This window comes from Aulostomus chinensis, chromosome 21, assembly GCF_037954235.1.
Source record: "Aulostomus chinensis isolate RoL2024-O1b breed Wild chromosome 21, RoL_Achi_v1.0, whole genome shotgun sequence".
NCBI classification, from domain to species: domain Eukaryota; kingdom Metazoa; phylum Chordata; class Actinopteri; order Syngnathiformes; family Aulostomidae; genus Aulostomus; species Aulostomus chinensis.
In genome coordinates this window covers 4,529,295-4,544,771 of record NC_141340.1, presented here as the reverse complement: position 1 = coordinate 4,544,771, position 15,477 = coordinate 4,529,295, and the positions used below count along the sequence as shown (strand labels likewise).

Below are 15,477 nucleotides of genomic sequence, written 5' to 3'. Positions count from 1 at the left end.
ACTGTACTTTGTTTTGTGCCAATTAGCAATTTTTAGTTACATAGACTAAACTTAGATGATTGACATGCTTAATATTAGAGTTACATACAATATATAACAATGTACCTTGATGACTTTGCCGTTAGCTTCTGTTGAACTTTAGGAATTGCACTGCTTAACACATTGTAGTTTACTAATAAGCCAAACCAAGGCGGCAGTGTGGAAATGTAGCTTTATGTTCGTTGATGTCAGCCTTTAGCTTGAAGGACAGAGGGTACATGAAGGGGGTGGCTCAGACATTTCTATGAGCCCATAACTAGACCAGAGCTCTCAAAACACAAGTTGTTAAATTTACAAATTATTAAAAGGTTAGCCCATAGGAGGTGTTTTCATGGGCTGCTGATTAACAGCCTCAGAGAAGCACGACGACGGCTCTGTTTAAGTTTTGTTTATGTTGACAAACTGTTTTTTGAGCCACAGACTCAATAAAGTCTGCTTGTGTGATATGTATGGATGCGTATTCGGATGAAGTAGCAGGATTCCTTTGGCAAACCTCCGTCCCTTCTTTTTCATTCCTCTGTACAAAAGTCAGCTTTGAGGAGTGACCTCATTCTGCATTCATGACAGTCAAGCACACAGCATCACAGTTTTTGCTCCTAATCTCACCCTAGGTGGCTGTCGGGCCGCAGGAGTGTGTTGATGCGGTTGACAATCCAGCTGAAGAGGCGGCCATAGAGAGCCTTGCTCATGGCGTCCCTCACCTCTGCCGCCTTCTCCACCGTGTTGGGCCTGACGATTGTCTCACCCCGGGCCACAACGCAGTGGGAGGTCAGAGCTTCCTTGAGCTCGTCTGAGCGGATAAACAGCAAGGACGCCACTGGAGGGACACGAGAGAGGACAGAATCAAAATTTGAATTTCTCCAGTACACAGCAAACGTGTGCAGGTTATGCTGTCCAAGCTACTGAGGGAGAAATGAGTGCTTTTACTTGTCTGGCTTCAAAAAACACATCTTCTCTTGTTTGTTCTTCAAACCCACTGATCAAATTCATACTGGCAGCTTAGTGAACGCATCAGGCAGAGCAGATATTTAAATAAATAATAATAATAATAATAACACCAGTCCTACTAAATCTAATAACTGAAAATATATGTAAGGAAATGAAAAGTGCTGCAATAGCTCATCTATTTTGGTGGTTACTTTATTTGAGAACAATGTTTTTCCATATTTAGCTTCACTCCATCTGGTGCTCCCTGCGGAGTTAATGGAGTGAGGCGGAGGAGGGGAGGGGAGAGGAGGGGGACTCGCTGAGGATATGGAACAGCCATGTTTGGGTGAACACCACAGTATATGAATGAGAGAGTAGCCAGCCTCTCACCATTCTCCAAGACCGAAACATTGGAGATGCTGCTCTTGTCTTGGTGCTCCGAGGCATCGGGAGAAAACTCGATATCACCGGAGTTGAGGACGGCAGCCAGAGTGCTATAAACACTCCCCAGCTCCTGCACAGACGGACCACAGACACGGAACATCGAAAACCCTGATGGAAGACAGTGTCCTCACAAAACTATGAAGCATATTCTTCAATACAAAAGTACTTGTATGATCAAGAGTCTCGGGCTGCAGAGAGAGTTTGGATACAAGCTAACAGGAGCAGCGATCGCGATGATTTCCAGCAGCTGAAATGATCCTCTTGAACTGATTCACATGGACTCAAGGAACCTGATCACAATTTGTCTATGACACAATCCCCCCCCCCAAAAACCCCCAAAACAAAACAAAAAAAAATTCCCACAAGCAGCTGCAGTCTGGCTGGAACTCTGTCAGGATCCAGAATCAACTTTCTGATCCAGATCATCTCTCGACTAAATATCTGATTCAGGCGGTGAATAAAGTATTTGATTCTGAAGCTCAGCGCTTCTTCCTTGTATTATCACGTATCGTTCCATTCAAAATCAGTCCATTCAGGTTTGTTTTGTTTTTTTGGGATATCCTGAACACACACGTCGGAGATGATGCAACCTTTAGAGGGCTTCCCAGACAGAGCTTGAGGTATTCCAGAACTTTTTCTGAGACCTGACGTACTGTGGAACCGGAGGCTGTCCTCCCAGCACTGCCAAGCCTTTCATGAATAAGTGCTACTGACGTCTGGATCCCAGCGGCAATCAGCTCTCTGGGCCTCATTAGCCTCCACAATGCCAATGACATGCTGATCTGCTCACACACACTTCTGTACTGTCGTTTTGCCCCCCCCCCCCCCCCGAAAACCTGCTCAAGTATCTCTCATCTCTCCGTGTGTGCGAGGAGCGTCTGTACATGAATGACTGACCGGATCAAGGTTGCGCTGTTAAAACACTTCGTGCCGATGGGTCGATGCAGCGGTCTGTTACCTCCAGGGTGAATCCAATGACTTTGAAACACTGCTCCACTGCGTCGAACTGCTCCTTGTAGAAAGTGTTGCTCACGATGTCAGGCCCTAATTTCACGTGTTCATTAAACAGATACCTGCAGAGCAAAGAGAGATTGGGATTAGGAAGGCGGTTTGGGAGGGAAATAAGTGTTCAGGAGAAGAGCTGCAGCCTACTTGGGTGTTTTACTGTCGGAGAGCTTGTAGTGGGCTAGTTTCTTCCTGTCAGCCAGGCCAGCGTAGATGTAGTAGAAGATGTGGAAGTTCCTCTCTCCTCTGTGGAAACAGAACAAGACTCACCTCACATACCTGTAGAGCAAAGACAGCCCACTCTGGTCTTAGTAAGTTCATGTAGTCTTGTTAGACAGGGCTCATTACTACAGTATTCATTATATCAATTGTAGTTCTTAATCATGTCAAAGGGTAATTTATCTCGTCCACACTGATGGGTCCTGTTGTGCGAGTCTGAGCCCGATTCAACCCCAGAACACTGATCAAGGGGGCCTGTTACTCCTCCTCCCACGCCAGGAATCTTCATAATCTGACGTTTCTACGCTAAAGATGTCGACTGTGGTGGATGCTCGCACTAAAGCTGAAGGTGATGAACACCTCAGATACAAAACCCCTGAGTTTTTACTGTTGTTTTACTCCCCTCCCTCTTTTCTTCTTTTATTGCTTTTCTCAGATGATTTTTGTTTCCAGAATTACCGTACAGGGATTATGGGAGTTGTGGTCTTCATATTTGAACAACAACCAAAATTTAACTGGCAGGATTTGTGTTCGAGGATGAGGTACAACATTACAACATTGTCACTTTATTCCAGCAGAAAAGCAACAAGCTATTTTAGCTAACCTACATTAATTTCGCTGGTTTTATTATTTGTTGACTTCTCATACAACTGCAGCTACAGCAACATTCGATGGCTAATTCACTGCGGGGTAGTCCAGCGCTGATATGCATGGTCAAGTAAGTCACAGGAAATAATTCTATCTGGATGATTATTGGCAGCTAGTTAATACAATTAACATGAAATTAGCTGAGTTATAGTCACTAAAGAAACACAATAGACGCTAAAACTAGGATATTGTTGTGGTGATAAGCCCCAGCACGCGCGTCCGTCTCATTTCATCTTTCATCCTGGACTCCCAGTGGACGTTTGCGGCAGATCCAGACAAACTGTGTTTAAAAGAACGGCGTGTAGGCGTGGACAACTGGAAACAACAACAGCATTTGACCAGTTGTAACTGGGAGCTCAAGTTACACTGCAAACAGATGCAATTCTACAAAGAGGAGTCGACATCTCACAAGAGGCTCCAGAGAGCCTCGGTTACATGTGTAACTCAAGGCGACATCCAACCCTCAGACAGAAGACTGAAGTCTGCCTTTGAACTTCCACTGGGGACACTTGTCAGAACTCGGATCAAACAGAAAATGAGCAAGCCCCTCTAGGTGACCCGGCCCCTCCCCAGACAGAAGAAAGGCTAGATTGACTGCGGCGAAGGCAAATGCCACCAGTTTGAAATGTAGAAGTCGAGGTGAAGAGTGGAGAGACGGTCAATTACACACTGATCCCTGGCAGCCAGCCTGAAAAATACACATCTTTGCAAGGTTCTCTCAGAAAAAAAAAGACAGAATTTCAATGAATGTCATTGTCAGGTGTAGGTCATAACTGCAGGAACTATCAGGATTTTATTTTAAAAAAGAAGGAAAGATGAAAGAAGGAAGTGTATTTACACGGCCTGGTGGATGACTCTTGATTTCTCCAACAGGTACTCGGATATCTGCGCTCCGACCACCGTTCCCCCGCAGGTGAACTTCATTTCTAAGTACTTGCCAAAGCGACTGGAGTTGTCATTAATGACCGTGCAGGCGTTTCCAAAGGCCTCCACCAGGTTGTTGACCAGCAGGATCTTCTCCTGGAGCGTCCTGTTATTGGCCTGAATAACAGTTTCCACCTTAGTTACACCGACATCCGCGCATATGCAGTAGAAATATGAATCCATCAAGAATTGATGTGTGAATTCTGTGTTATGTGTGAATTCCGATCCTCCAGTATATTGTGATACCTCCTGTTACGGTACTGCATTGACTCAATGACACCAAATATCAATATCTTCATTAAAACAGCTATTAATCTGCACAGTCTCAGAGATTTCCAATTGGTTATTGAGTGTGTGTGTGTGTGTGTGTGTGTGGGTACTTTGAGGGAAAAAAAAATCATCTGAACAAAGTGAGAAGAAACAATGTACCACAGTGTCACAGATATCACAATGTATGGTGATACTAACGTTAAATTTTGTGACGTATCGTGAGTTACTCTGTCACTCCATATTCGGCAGGAAGTACAGAGCCGCTTCTCAGGATTTGTTGTGCTTTTATGACCTCTCAGTCACGTCTTTTATCTTCTAAATTTGGGGTTGTGTTATTTATGTGTCCGCGCCTCGGCGGGACTCACCTTCCCCAGGACTGTCAGCTGCTGCACCAACAGATGAGCGCTCTCCGTTTTACCTGCTCCGCTCTCCCCGCTGATCACGATGCACTGCACACAGAGAGAGTCACCACAGCAGTACAGGTTCCATTAGCGCTTTATCCCCCAGGTGGAACACCTCAACACGAAAAAGGAAAAAGCGCGTGATGTCATCGGCACCACAGTACCTGATCCGTGTTGTAGGACACCATAGACTGGTAGGCGATATCAGCCACAGCGAAGATGTGTGGAGGATTAGCGGTTCGTTTAGCTCCTATGTACATCTTCGTATACTATGAGGAGGAGAGGAGATGAAGTTTAATTTAATTTAATTTAATACGTACCGTTCAACTAAAGTCTTCACAATACCACGAAGCGTCTCGGGCTCAGTGGTTGTACTGGCTGGGTTTGAGGGTCCGAGCTTGTCCACTAAAGCTCCTATTTGTCCCCTGGAACCTTCTCCAGAGACATGGAAGTACATTTGTTTCTGCCTCGCGAACCAGTGTCTAAATTTAGTAGTGGGGACATTATTGCATTCCAAAAAAAAAAAAAGAAAAAAAAAGTCTCACCTTTCGATTAGTACATTCTGAAGTTTCAAGAACTTTGAGGGCGAGTCTTTTTCCATTCCTAAATGATTCCGTACGCTCCATGCCTTATCCAAGGAGAAAGAACAATCTGCCAACGTGCCTAAAGAATGCTCCTGAAACCCGACCGATACCCTACGTCTCAATTAGAAAAATTCTGAAAATCCAAGCAAAATATAATATTTTCATGAGCCTCATCAAATTTTGAATGTTGTCACTTTTAAAATCCATAGAACAAGTAAATGTAGCCACTAAGGAGGTGGTAAGTCTTTCTGGAGAAACTCGTTACGGTTGTGTATTATCACCTCCAACCAAAAATTGATGAGCGAAATCAAGCTTATAACTAAAATGTCCGTCAAAGAGTGAAAAATATCAGCTTTTCTATTAAAGATTTTAAATAATCATTATAGTATCTACATTACTAAACAACATTTCACTATCCACCAGCAGAAAGTTTCATTATGTGTCTGTGTGATGTGTTAGGTTTTTTTTTTTTATTCTGGGAGAGAGAAGCATGGAAAGCAGCTACAAACTTGAGGCAGAAAAACAAGATGATTGACGGCCAGACACAGTGAGTGCCTGAGTGTGTGTGTGTGTGTATGTGTGTGTGTGTGTGTGTGTGTGAGTGTGAGAGAGAGAAGCTAAATGGCATTCAGCAGACTGAAGCACTGCAGAGGCCCCAATGAGCTACACCACACTACGTTCAGGACATTATTGACCAAATGTACAAGTACACACAGGAGAGGCCTTGGAACACACACCTGAGGAGTGTATATCTCCATCTTGTGAAAAGGATTGACTGCGATGAGGATGTCTCCCACGTAGGTGTAGACCTGATCCCGTCCGTAGCGGTTCTGCAGCTGCTCCGTGACGGTGTTCTGAAGAACAAGACAGCAAGCACGATTGGCTCTACAGGTATGTTTACAGCTAAGTAAATTCTAAACCGCTGCCTGAAGTCAAGGTCTGCGACGCGTGTTAATGTATTATATTTATGGCATGTGATTTATCCCGGTGTCTCCTCGCCACCTGGACAGCTACATCAACAACAGCAGGGCAGCAGAGCCGCTCATCTTGAAGGATGGCAAAAATATCCGCTGGCAACCGAGTCTGGTTGTATCATTCAACGTGTCAACGCGGCGCTCCGATTTGATGAATTACTCGTAATGTTATTTGTGTGAAAGACGCTGCTGTGCTTCTGTCACTGTGTTCATTCAACTCATCAACTTACTGAGAAAAGCAAGCATCAGTGACGACGGGACAGACCTGGATGCCTTTGTAGGCAGGCGTGAAAATATGTTTGTGGCCGAGCCACCAACTGGTTTTAACAAAAAATATGAAAATGCAACTGTTTCCACCACCACGAACGTGAATGTGACTCATTTTGTAAACAGTCATGTGACCCAGTCCCAAACCATAAATGCCCATGATTGATTTACATCTCCAAACTCTATTGCCAGGCATGTCTGAGATGTTACTGATACTGAGATAGACCAGCGCTCGCCGCCGCCGCCGCCGCCGCCGCCGCCACAGTCTGTTGTCTCTCTCACCTCATCGAGAACCTCTAGCGTGGCGAGGTCGTCCACCTCATCCGGGTCAGCCTGTGTCTTCATGTGGCTTCCTTTTTTAGTGTGGATGCGTTCATGCCTGGAATTCACACAACACACACACAACCACATCACACCCTGAGGAAAGTGTGTATTGTTTATACTCCGTCATCCAAACTAAAACGCTATCTTACGACTAGAACAACCTGCGTGTGCCACCACACCAAAGCCTCGGGGACGGGATGTTTGCCATATTTAGTTCTTTTAACATAAAAATGCAGCAGGAAGCGTGAAAGCAGCAATTTTGCCCCCATTCTTTACCACCAAGGTATTAAAAATCCTTAAAAATCTTTATTTCAAAATACAAGACTACCTTGCTCACCGCAGCAGTTGCAGTCACTTCCGGACCATTGATTTTAAGTTTTGGACAACTTGGACACGTCTTGTTTCCCGGCACGGATCCAATGTATCCAACATATTCATCTATTTCCTGTTTTCTTTTGGAAAACATTTACCCTGTCATCTCTTCCTGCCTGTCCAGAGCTTTCACTTGTGTCTCATTTATCGACCGCCTTGCCTGCCCTCATGCTGTTAGTATCGCAATAACTCTGGTCTCCAGGTACTGCAGGACGGCTTGGTAGGGTGAAATGGTGACGCACAATTACGGAGAGTTCCAAGCTTTGTCTCCGTCTGTGTCAGAGCTTCTCTTCAGTTGGCCAGTTTGAAGATTTATTGTCGTTTGGCTAATAGTAAATTATGTTCCATTACAACTGCAATTAATCTTTGCTTTACTGTCTCTGGTGTGATGAGATCCAAGGAGGTCTGGACCTCATCTACTGCTGATGTTGGTTTACAGCAAAAATCGTGAGAGTCTAATTGAGGGATGCTCTAAAAAAAACAAACAAAACAAAAAAAACAGGAGAGAAGAGGAAGGAAAATGTGACAAAAGCGTTCAATAAAGCATTGGGAGGATGAAAGCAGCACGTGTAGTTGATCCAAATACATCACAACTACAGCAAAAGTCAATGACCATCTACTCCTACAGGGGCGTGAAGGTCAGGTGGGCGTTTGTTACCTGTCAGTACTGTCTCTGCGTCTGTCTGTCTTTCCGTGATGGCTTAAACGACAGAAATAGCATTAACATTTCACGACGGTGCAACACATAACTTCCTGGGGCCGGCATTTTGACTCGTGTGGCACGTGCGTCGAGTGAAGCCCATGCAGGATTGAGTTGTTGTTTATACGAGTGTGGCAGGGCTTGTAAAACATCCAGCAAGGAGGGTAATTTGGATTACGCTGTCTGCAAAAGCTAAGCTGCAGCCTGGCACATTAAACCCGCCTGACAGGAAGGCCTGCAGACTTAAAGGGTTTTCGCGGAGTTTAGAGGAGAATCTGTCAAACATTTTACAGTGTGTTAGTGGTAGTTTGACTTCTAAAATGTGGGATATTGGACATACGTGTACCTGGTTTTCTCAATGATTCCTATTTGTTGGTTGAGATCAATGAGCTCAATCAGCTGTTTCTGCAGTATTTTCTCTCTGCCGACGATCTGTTTGATGAAAACATGCTGGAGGAGGTCTAACACGTTCGGCCTCAGCTCAAAGTCCTTAATCAGACATCTGTGAGGTGGAAGAAAAGGGGGAAAAAAATGTAGTGATAAAATTCCTGGATGTATATTCAGAGAATACGCGCTGCTGGAGTAAATATTCAGAGATGCACAACACACACGAGCATCCGCACTCACTTGCAGATGAAGTCATTAAAGTCGACTGACCAGAGCTCCGGCTGGTGGAGAGTAGGCGGAGGATTTCTGTTAAGGAAGAAATGGAAAAGATAAATGGAAAGATTAGATGTGATGCGATTAATTCAGGCGAGGCGGAGAACAAAAGGCGCTGAGTAGAATGATGGAGTGAAATCTTTACACATGAACAATTCGTCATTGGAGACACCCGGAGGTGTTTGTGCAGAGGCGATAACAAACGACCCTCTACCTGTGCAGCGGGGGGGGGGGGGGGGGGGGGGGGGCATCAGAAGCGTTTGAGGATCAAACTTATATAAAACCACGTCTTCTCTGCTGCATATGGAAGCTACTGGAAAAAACTCAAACTAACACAGGTGTGCTTAATGCAACAGAACTAGCTTGGTTTGTTTTTGAGGCCACGTTAGTTAAGGGTTGACAAGGCTCAGGAGGTAAAGCCTAGAAACTGAGCGATGGCTGGTTCAGTCCTCGCTGGCGTTTATCCTCCAGCAAGATACTGAACCTCTAATTTCTCCTGATGCTGGCACCTTGGAAGGCTGCCTCGTCATCAGCGCGCCTGAATGAATGCGATAAACGCAGACGAGCGCTACATTAACACAATCTAGCTCACTTTGTTCTTCGCTTCCTTCTTTCTACTCATTTCCTCCCTCTGTCAGCTGGTATCTGAGCGGCGAGCCCTGATCCAAGCGTAAAATCTTAACCGTTGCGGCTGCAAACCCTCAGTGCCTATAATCTCAATGCCACTCAAAAGTACATTTCATATCAAAAATTTCTGAGCAGGAGCAAAGGAAGTGGAGATGAGTGATGGACCAACTCAGCTGCAAGGGTTTGATTTTCAAGTGTCGCTAAACATATTCATGTGGATTTTAGCCCTTATAGGTGTTTTTCCTGATTTCAAAAATCATTCTATTGGGTCAGGCGGGTCATTCTCTTCCTAATACGAGCCACATCTGCGCTGTTTAAGGACATGTGCTACTGGGAATGATGTAGCTGCAACTTTCCATATCACAGTGTTGTCATGTTCGACAGGCTGAGGTGTTGAGTGTAAAATGTGACGCATCATCTCTTCATGCACGTATCAGTGATTTGCAGAAATGCACATGTCAACGTTATCCCCTGGTGACTTGGCTGGGGGAGACACACGCAACCAAATGGGTTCAATTTTGATTTTACTCTGTTGTCATCATGCAGCCGCGCAGCAGCTGAAGTTACGCCTCTGAATCCCCGTTGACAGATACTTTTTTTCCCCCACGTCACGCAAATAATATGATTAAAGTCTGGTTAGCTTTCAGGGGAAAATCATGCTTTGTGTCGCCTGTACCTGAGCCCAGTTACATGGAGAGGTTTGGACTAATGAAAGAACCGCTATTCCCTCTTGTTACAAGCCAGAAAGTCATTAAATCAAAATGTTTTAGAAGATGCTACCTCAAGGAAAAATCGTTGCTCGGTGTTCCTCCACCACTGCGTCACAGCCAAGCGACGACAGCCAATTTGCTGTAGTTCTGCTTTAAGTAGGCCACCTCTTTACAAGAAGGTTTCTGGCAAGTGGTGGGAAGTCGATACCGGCTGCTAATGCATCGGAACCTTTTTCACATTGGCTGCGACAGCGATAAATGAGTCTAATGAGAGGACACAGCACTTCTATTTATCACAGAACACAGCCAATATAGACATCAGACATTTCTACAACTGTCTGTAACAATTAAAGGGGTTCTCTTATCTAGGAGACATACACCGGCTTGCAGAGACACATGAAATTATGCAGCTCTCCTGTATTTTTGTTTTTTTGTTTACCCCTTTCCTAACTGTGGTCTGCAATAATTTCACTTTCTACAGCATCGAAGGCAAATTCAGATGCTCTGCTCTCTGATGCACATAATGAGGGATAATTGCTTAAATCTTTACATGTGTGCACAGAATTAGCAGAGCTCTTTTAATCTCTGCTGAGTCTGATGCTTTAAGCTGGAGTTTGACTCTTTCACTCATGCTGTCATCACAATCCTTCCCTGTCGTCCTCTCTTTCTGACTTCCTGTTTAACTAAGGGGAGAAGAGAAAAGACAAAGTGATAGACTATATAAAAAATTACAGGATCCCAAGCATGAAATAATGCTAATGCTAAAGATTTAAGGATTTCTCGTACTGGAAACATTGAGTCTTTCAATGATGTGAGAAAAAAAGATGATCCAAAAAAAATGACACCCATCAGGTTTGATGTCTTATAGTGTGACAGCTTAAAAAAAAAACCTACAGCGTGATAAACATTCGTATTTCTTGATTTACACCAAAATATGTCCAAAAAAAAACCCAAATATTTGAGGACTCATCCTGCACCGATAGGCGTGCACGAATGTCTTGTCCAATGAAAATGCTTTCGAAAATGTTCCAAAGTTTTGATCGTGACAGAACCTTAGCATTTAAGCTAGCACAGGACTAACTGGAAGCAGCTTGATATGTCGCTGCTTCGTAACAACATACATTTGCAGCTGAAACGATGTTGTTCAAACGAGGGTCACGCATGTGAAATGAAAGGGTGTGTGTCTTGTAGGTGTCTTGTGAGGGGCGGTGCCCACATGCCACCAGCTAGTGGCTAATATAAATGCCAATCAGTATCCAGGACATGTCCCTCCTTCGCTTGGTGACTCACAAACCAATCGACAGAGACAGAAACACATCAGCAATCTGACTTGAGTTGGTCCACATGGAATTTAAGCGAAAATGATCAGAAAAGACCAACATACAAAACATACTTGTCTCACACACCGAATATACTGACAAGTGATAAAGCAGCCAATTTAGAATCGAAAAAAAAACAAGTGGAATTAATGCCTTGAGTGTGTGTGTTTTTTGTTTTTGTTTTTTTAACCACGACTGCTTGAATAAAGCCACGAGAGGAGAGAAGTGAGAGTGTGAGCCGACAGCCTGAAGCTCTGGCAGCATCAGTCACATAGAATCTTAGAAAGCTGCGTGATGCCTCTAGAAGAGCACGACCCCCAGAGCACACGACACAGGATCAGTGTGTGTGTGTGTGTGTGTGTGTGTGTGTGTGTGTGTGTGTGTGTGTGTGTGTGTGTGTGTGTGTGAGGTGCAGTCTCAGGGCAGTGATGGGTAAAGTGCTGCTGTACTAAGATGGCAGTGACAAGAAGTGCTTGTGTGGCTCTACGCTGGAACCTGGAAAACCAGACGATAGAAAACTGGCTCCCCAAATGGGCTCGTTTGTGGAAGGGGCGGGGTTTATTGATAAGACATTGACTGTCAGACACAGAACAGCCCCTCTGATGAGTCATTTCCTGTAATTGTGGTTCTCAGGTTTCCTTTCTAGGACTACCTCCTGAATCTGAGCATGTTTTCTTCAACCTTATTTTCAGCATTCTGACACTAAAAGGCCATTTTTGTACAGACCAATTGTTCAAGCGATGGCAAGGCGGCTGGGGACACAATCTGGCGTGTCAGGTTTCAAACCTGCAACGTCAAATTCATCATCACTTTTATCCCAGATGACACGCACGACACTTGAAAACCCGCTGGGGGAGTTGGTGAGAGAGGCAAGAACAGCCACTTAAATAAAGAAGGTCTATAGCCAAAGGAGGAGCACCTCTTTGTTACCTGCTGCCACCCTGCGCTATGACTAATCTGCCCCAAAATATTCAGTTTGCTTTCTACACTAAACCCTGGCACAAATTTTGGTGAAAATCAGCCCCACAGTTTTTGCACAAGCCTACGCCATCGAAGTAACAATTTTCTGTCAATTCAGCAAACAACAACTATGCATGAACTCCAAAGAAATCATTATATTGCCACATTTTTTATAAATATTCATGTCTGTCGAGGTAAGAGTCCGTGATATATTCACGATAACTGGGGTCTAAATAGATGTTTTCTTGCCTGTCACCCTCTCAAAAGAAGCTCCGATTTCCCTGTGTTGTCATTAACGAGTCACTCAGAAAAATGGAGGATGTCAGGAAGATGGAGAATTTGTTTATGTTTACTTTCACATGCCGTCAATCAGTGAGAAGCAAAATGAGAGGGGATAGAAATTGGGGACAGGAAATGTGCCTATTGTCCATCCTCCTCATGACATGAAAATAGAGCTTCTCTCCTTTGTGATGGATGAAGGAGCTGAGACCCGCAGAGGCCATCTGACTGCTAGTTAGCTTAGCACGATGAATGGTAGTGGATGGGAAGTGTTTGCATACCTCTGCCAGGTTCAGTATCTTGGCTTGTCCAGGGGTAATCATCCTCATCCTCTCTTAAAAAGGTAAAAAAAAAAACCATTTTGTTTTGTGTCAGGTTTCTGTGTCAAAGATCCCTGCACCCAGTCAGGAAAGTAGTTCCGAGATTATATATCCGATTCTAAAAACGTAGTGTCTGGAAGTTTTCAACCGCCAAAATGAAGGTCACGCTCAATCCTTTCTTGCAGGAAGAAAGGTAGGACAAGTCATATTGGACAAAAGCGCTTGATAGTTTTTGACAGAGGTATGCTAAGACTTCCCATACACTGTCATTCACTGTGCTAAGCTAAATAGCGGTTAGCTCTCCAGCACTACAGAGGGGAGAAGGGTATCTTTCTTCTTGTCTGGTTCGAGGGAGGACGGACAAGAGGCGAATTTCACAATGACGACTGAGTCTGACTCACCTGGGTATTTTGAAAAGGGCTCTCATTGGGTGGAGGTCTGAAAGGGGTGGATCTCCATCACCCAGCTCTATGGCGGTGATGCCCAGGGACCAGACGTCGCAACGAGCGTCATAGGTGGAGTCCAGCTGCTGCTCACATGCTATTACCTACAAATCAAAATAACAGTACTGTGAAAGTAGTACTACAAAGACGCTGAGCGAGAGTTTTGAAAAGGGAGCCACTCAGGTGAGTCATGACAGGAAGCAGGGAATGAGCAAGTCATGATTGTGATTACCGTAGTATTATTGAACTAAAATGAGTGAAAATATAACAATTTGTGAAGATGAATGCATGAGCGGGGAAAAAACAACAACACGCCATCGCTTAATTACGCAACCTCCATTTCTAATAGGCAATTTTAAGTAAACGGTAAGATTCCACACAGCTTTTTAAAAGACAATCATACACTAATTAAACGCCGTTATCAAAGATACGGAATAAATTGTTCTACTACATCAACATGCTTACACTCGGAAGATAAATAAGATAAGGTACCGTCAGATGCCACGATTTCTGTTCTGATACGTCGTTAAGTGTTCCCTGAGAGGAACCACACATGTAGAGTTTATACAGCAGAAATCCTTGAGGTGTAAACATTTCCGTAAACGCGGCTTTGACCAAAATTAAGCTCATTAAAAAAAAAAATTAAACCTGCAGATGTCACACCACTTACCCCCCTCAACTCAAAGTTACATAAGCAAATCCTCTTTACAAGACCAGTAAGACCAGTTCCAAATGAATGTAATACTTTTGCAGAATGCTGCCGTTTACGAGTCTCTAATACCACCACCACCAAAAAGAAAAAAAAAAAAACTTTCTAGTGATGGTCTTGTATATTTAAAGTTCCTTTTTTGATTCCCTGAATAAGAATGACGACCAAACCAGAGTGAGTCTGCCTTCATCTTTCGTGGAAGTTTGTAGGTGAATGTCTTACTCAGATTAAAATCTTAGTGCGTGACCTCAGTGTTCACTCTGCACTCTAATCCACATTTGCACAATATGCAAACCTCATGTAAAGAAGGGGGACGTGACGACTTCATCTTGATCCCGCGTATCGAACCTGCCCTGCTATGATAGCCATTTGGCGTGATGTGACAAACCATGACGCGCTGTGACTTGTGCTTTAGAATAAAACCCATCAAAACCTGATCTCCCCCTCCTATCACTGTATGAACACACAAGTCAATTTCATTCGGGGGTTTACCAAGTCTACCACCTAATCTATTTTAACTCACGAAATGCACCGTTTTGACACAGTACACAACATCTCTAATCATTCTGTTGTTTTCTTTCCAGCTCTGCAAGGAAGGAAACACTCCAGCGACACCAGCTCTTTTCAACCGTCGCTTTTTACGGCACAGTGGAGCAACATCCAAAACCAAGCGGGAACTAATGCACGATTAAGAATATCGTTTAACCACAGCGTCAACCACTGAGGACAGGAATACGTGACCGCGATGACTCGTTCCGAGTATAAAAATCAACATTTCTGTGTGGAGAGCAAACTTTGTACTGCTGAATGTGATTAGAGGGAATGATGGAAGCTCCATTTTTTGTCATGAGCGTAGTATTCGACAGTGTTCCATCTCTGACGATTATGAACTGTGGCCTGCTGGGATCTGCTTCAGGCTAATGTAGCGGAAAGGTAAGAGGCAGCGAGAGCCATAGTCCAGTCTGATGGTACCTCAGGAGCCATCCAGAACGGCGTTCCCACAGAGGTGTTCCTCCTCAGACGAGTGTTTGTCAGCTGGGCAGAAACACCTGCAGGGGAGACAATACATACTTAGATCTCGTTCTTTTTACTGCACATATCAGACGGCCTGAAAGCGATGATCTGTGGGAAAAAAAACAAAAAAGCGGTAAACAGCAGGGTGGCTGCTCATGATAGAGCTGTCACTATAGTGACATGGAAGAGAAACAACAAACACACACCTCTCTCATGCACATGTAAACATGTTATTTTCCCTAAAAATGATAGATTGCTTTGAATTACAAATTCTTGTGAATTTGCCGGCGTTTCAAGAGCAGCATTTGAATACTCTTCAGCTGGCTGTGGCAGCTGGA

The 15,477-nt window shown here is 44.2% G+C and overlaps 1 protein-coding gene across 2 annotated transcripts in view; it reads right to left on the bottom strand.

Moving 5' to 3' along the window:
* The window catches only part of myo3a (myosin IIIA), a 59,985-nt gene that overhangs the window by 19,420 nt on the left and 25,088 nt on the right, over positions 1 to 15,477 (bottom strand). For both annotated transcript variants that reach the window (XM_086191095.1, XM_086191094.1), the window contains exons 6-19: positions 15,098 to 15,174; positions 13,375 to 13,520; positions 8,726 to 8,791; positions 8,445 to 8,600; positions 8,057 to 8,098; positions 6,985 to 7,081; positions 6,199 to 6,315; positions 5,042 to 5,146; positions 4,842 to 4,925; positions 4,121 to 4,323; positions 2,563 to 2,661; positions 2,369 to 2,483; positions 1,357 to 1,480; positions 646 to 856 (exon numbers count right to left, since the gene is read on the bottom strand). In XM_086191095.1, coding sequence (XP_086047221.1) covers positions 646 to 856; positions 1,357 to 1,480; positions 2,369 to 2,483; positions 2,563 to 2,661; positions 4,121 to 4,323; positions 4,842 to 4,925; positions 5,042 to 5,146; positions 6,199 to 6,315; positions 6,985 to 7,081; positions 8,057 to 8,098; positions 8,445 to 8,600; positions 8,726 to 8,791; positions 13,375 to 13,520; positions 15,098 to 15,174 — 1,642 coding nt within the window. The remainder of the gene's footprint in view (positions 1 to 645; positions 857 to 1,356; positions 1,481 to 2,368; positions 2,484 to 2,562; positions 2,662 to 4,120; positions 4,324 to 4,841; positions 4,926 to 5,041; positions 5,147 to 6,198; positions 6,316 to 6,984; positions 7,082 to 8,056; positions 8,099 to 8,444; positions 8,601 to 8,725; positions 8,792 to 13,374; positions 13,521 to 15,097; positions 15,175 to 15,477) is intronic.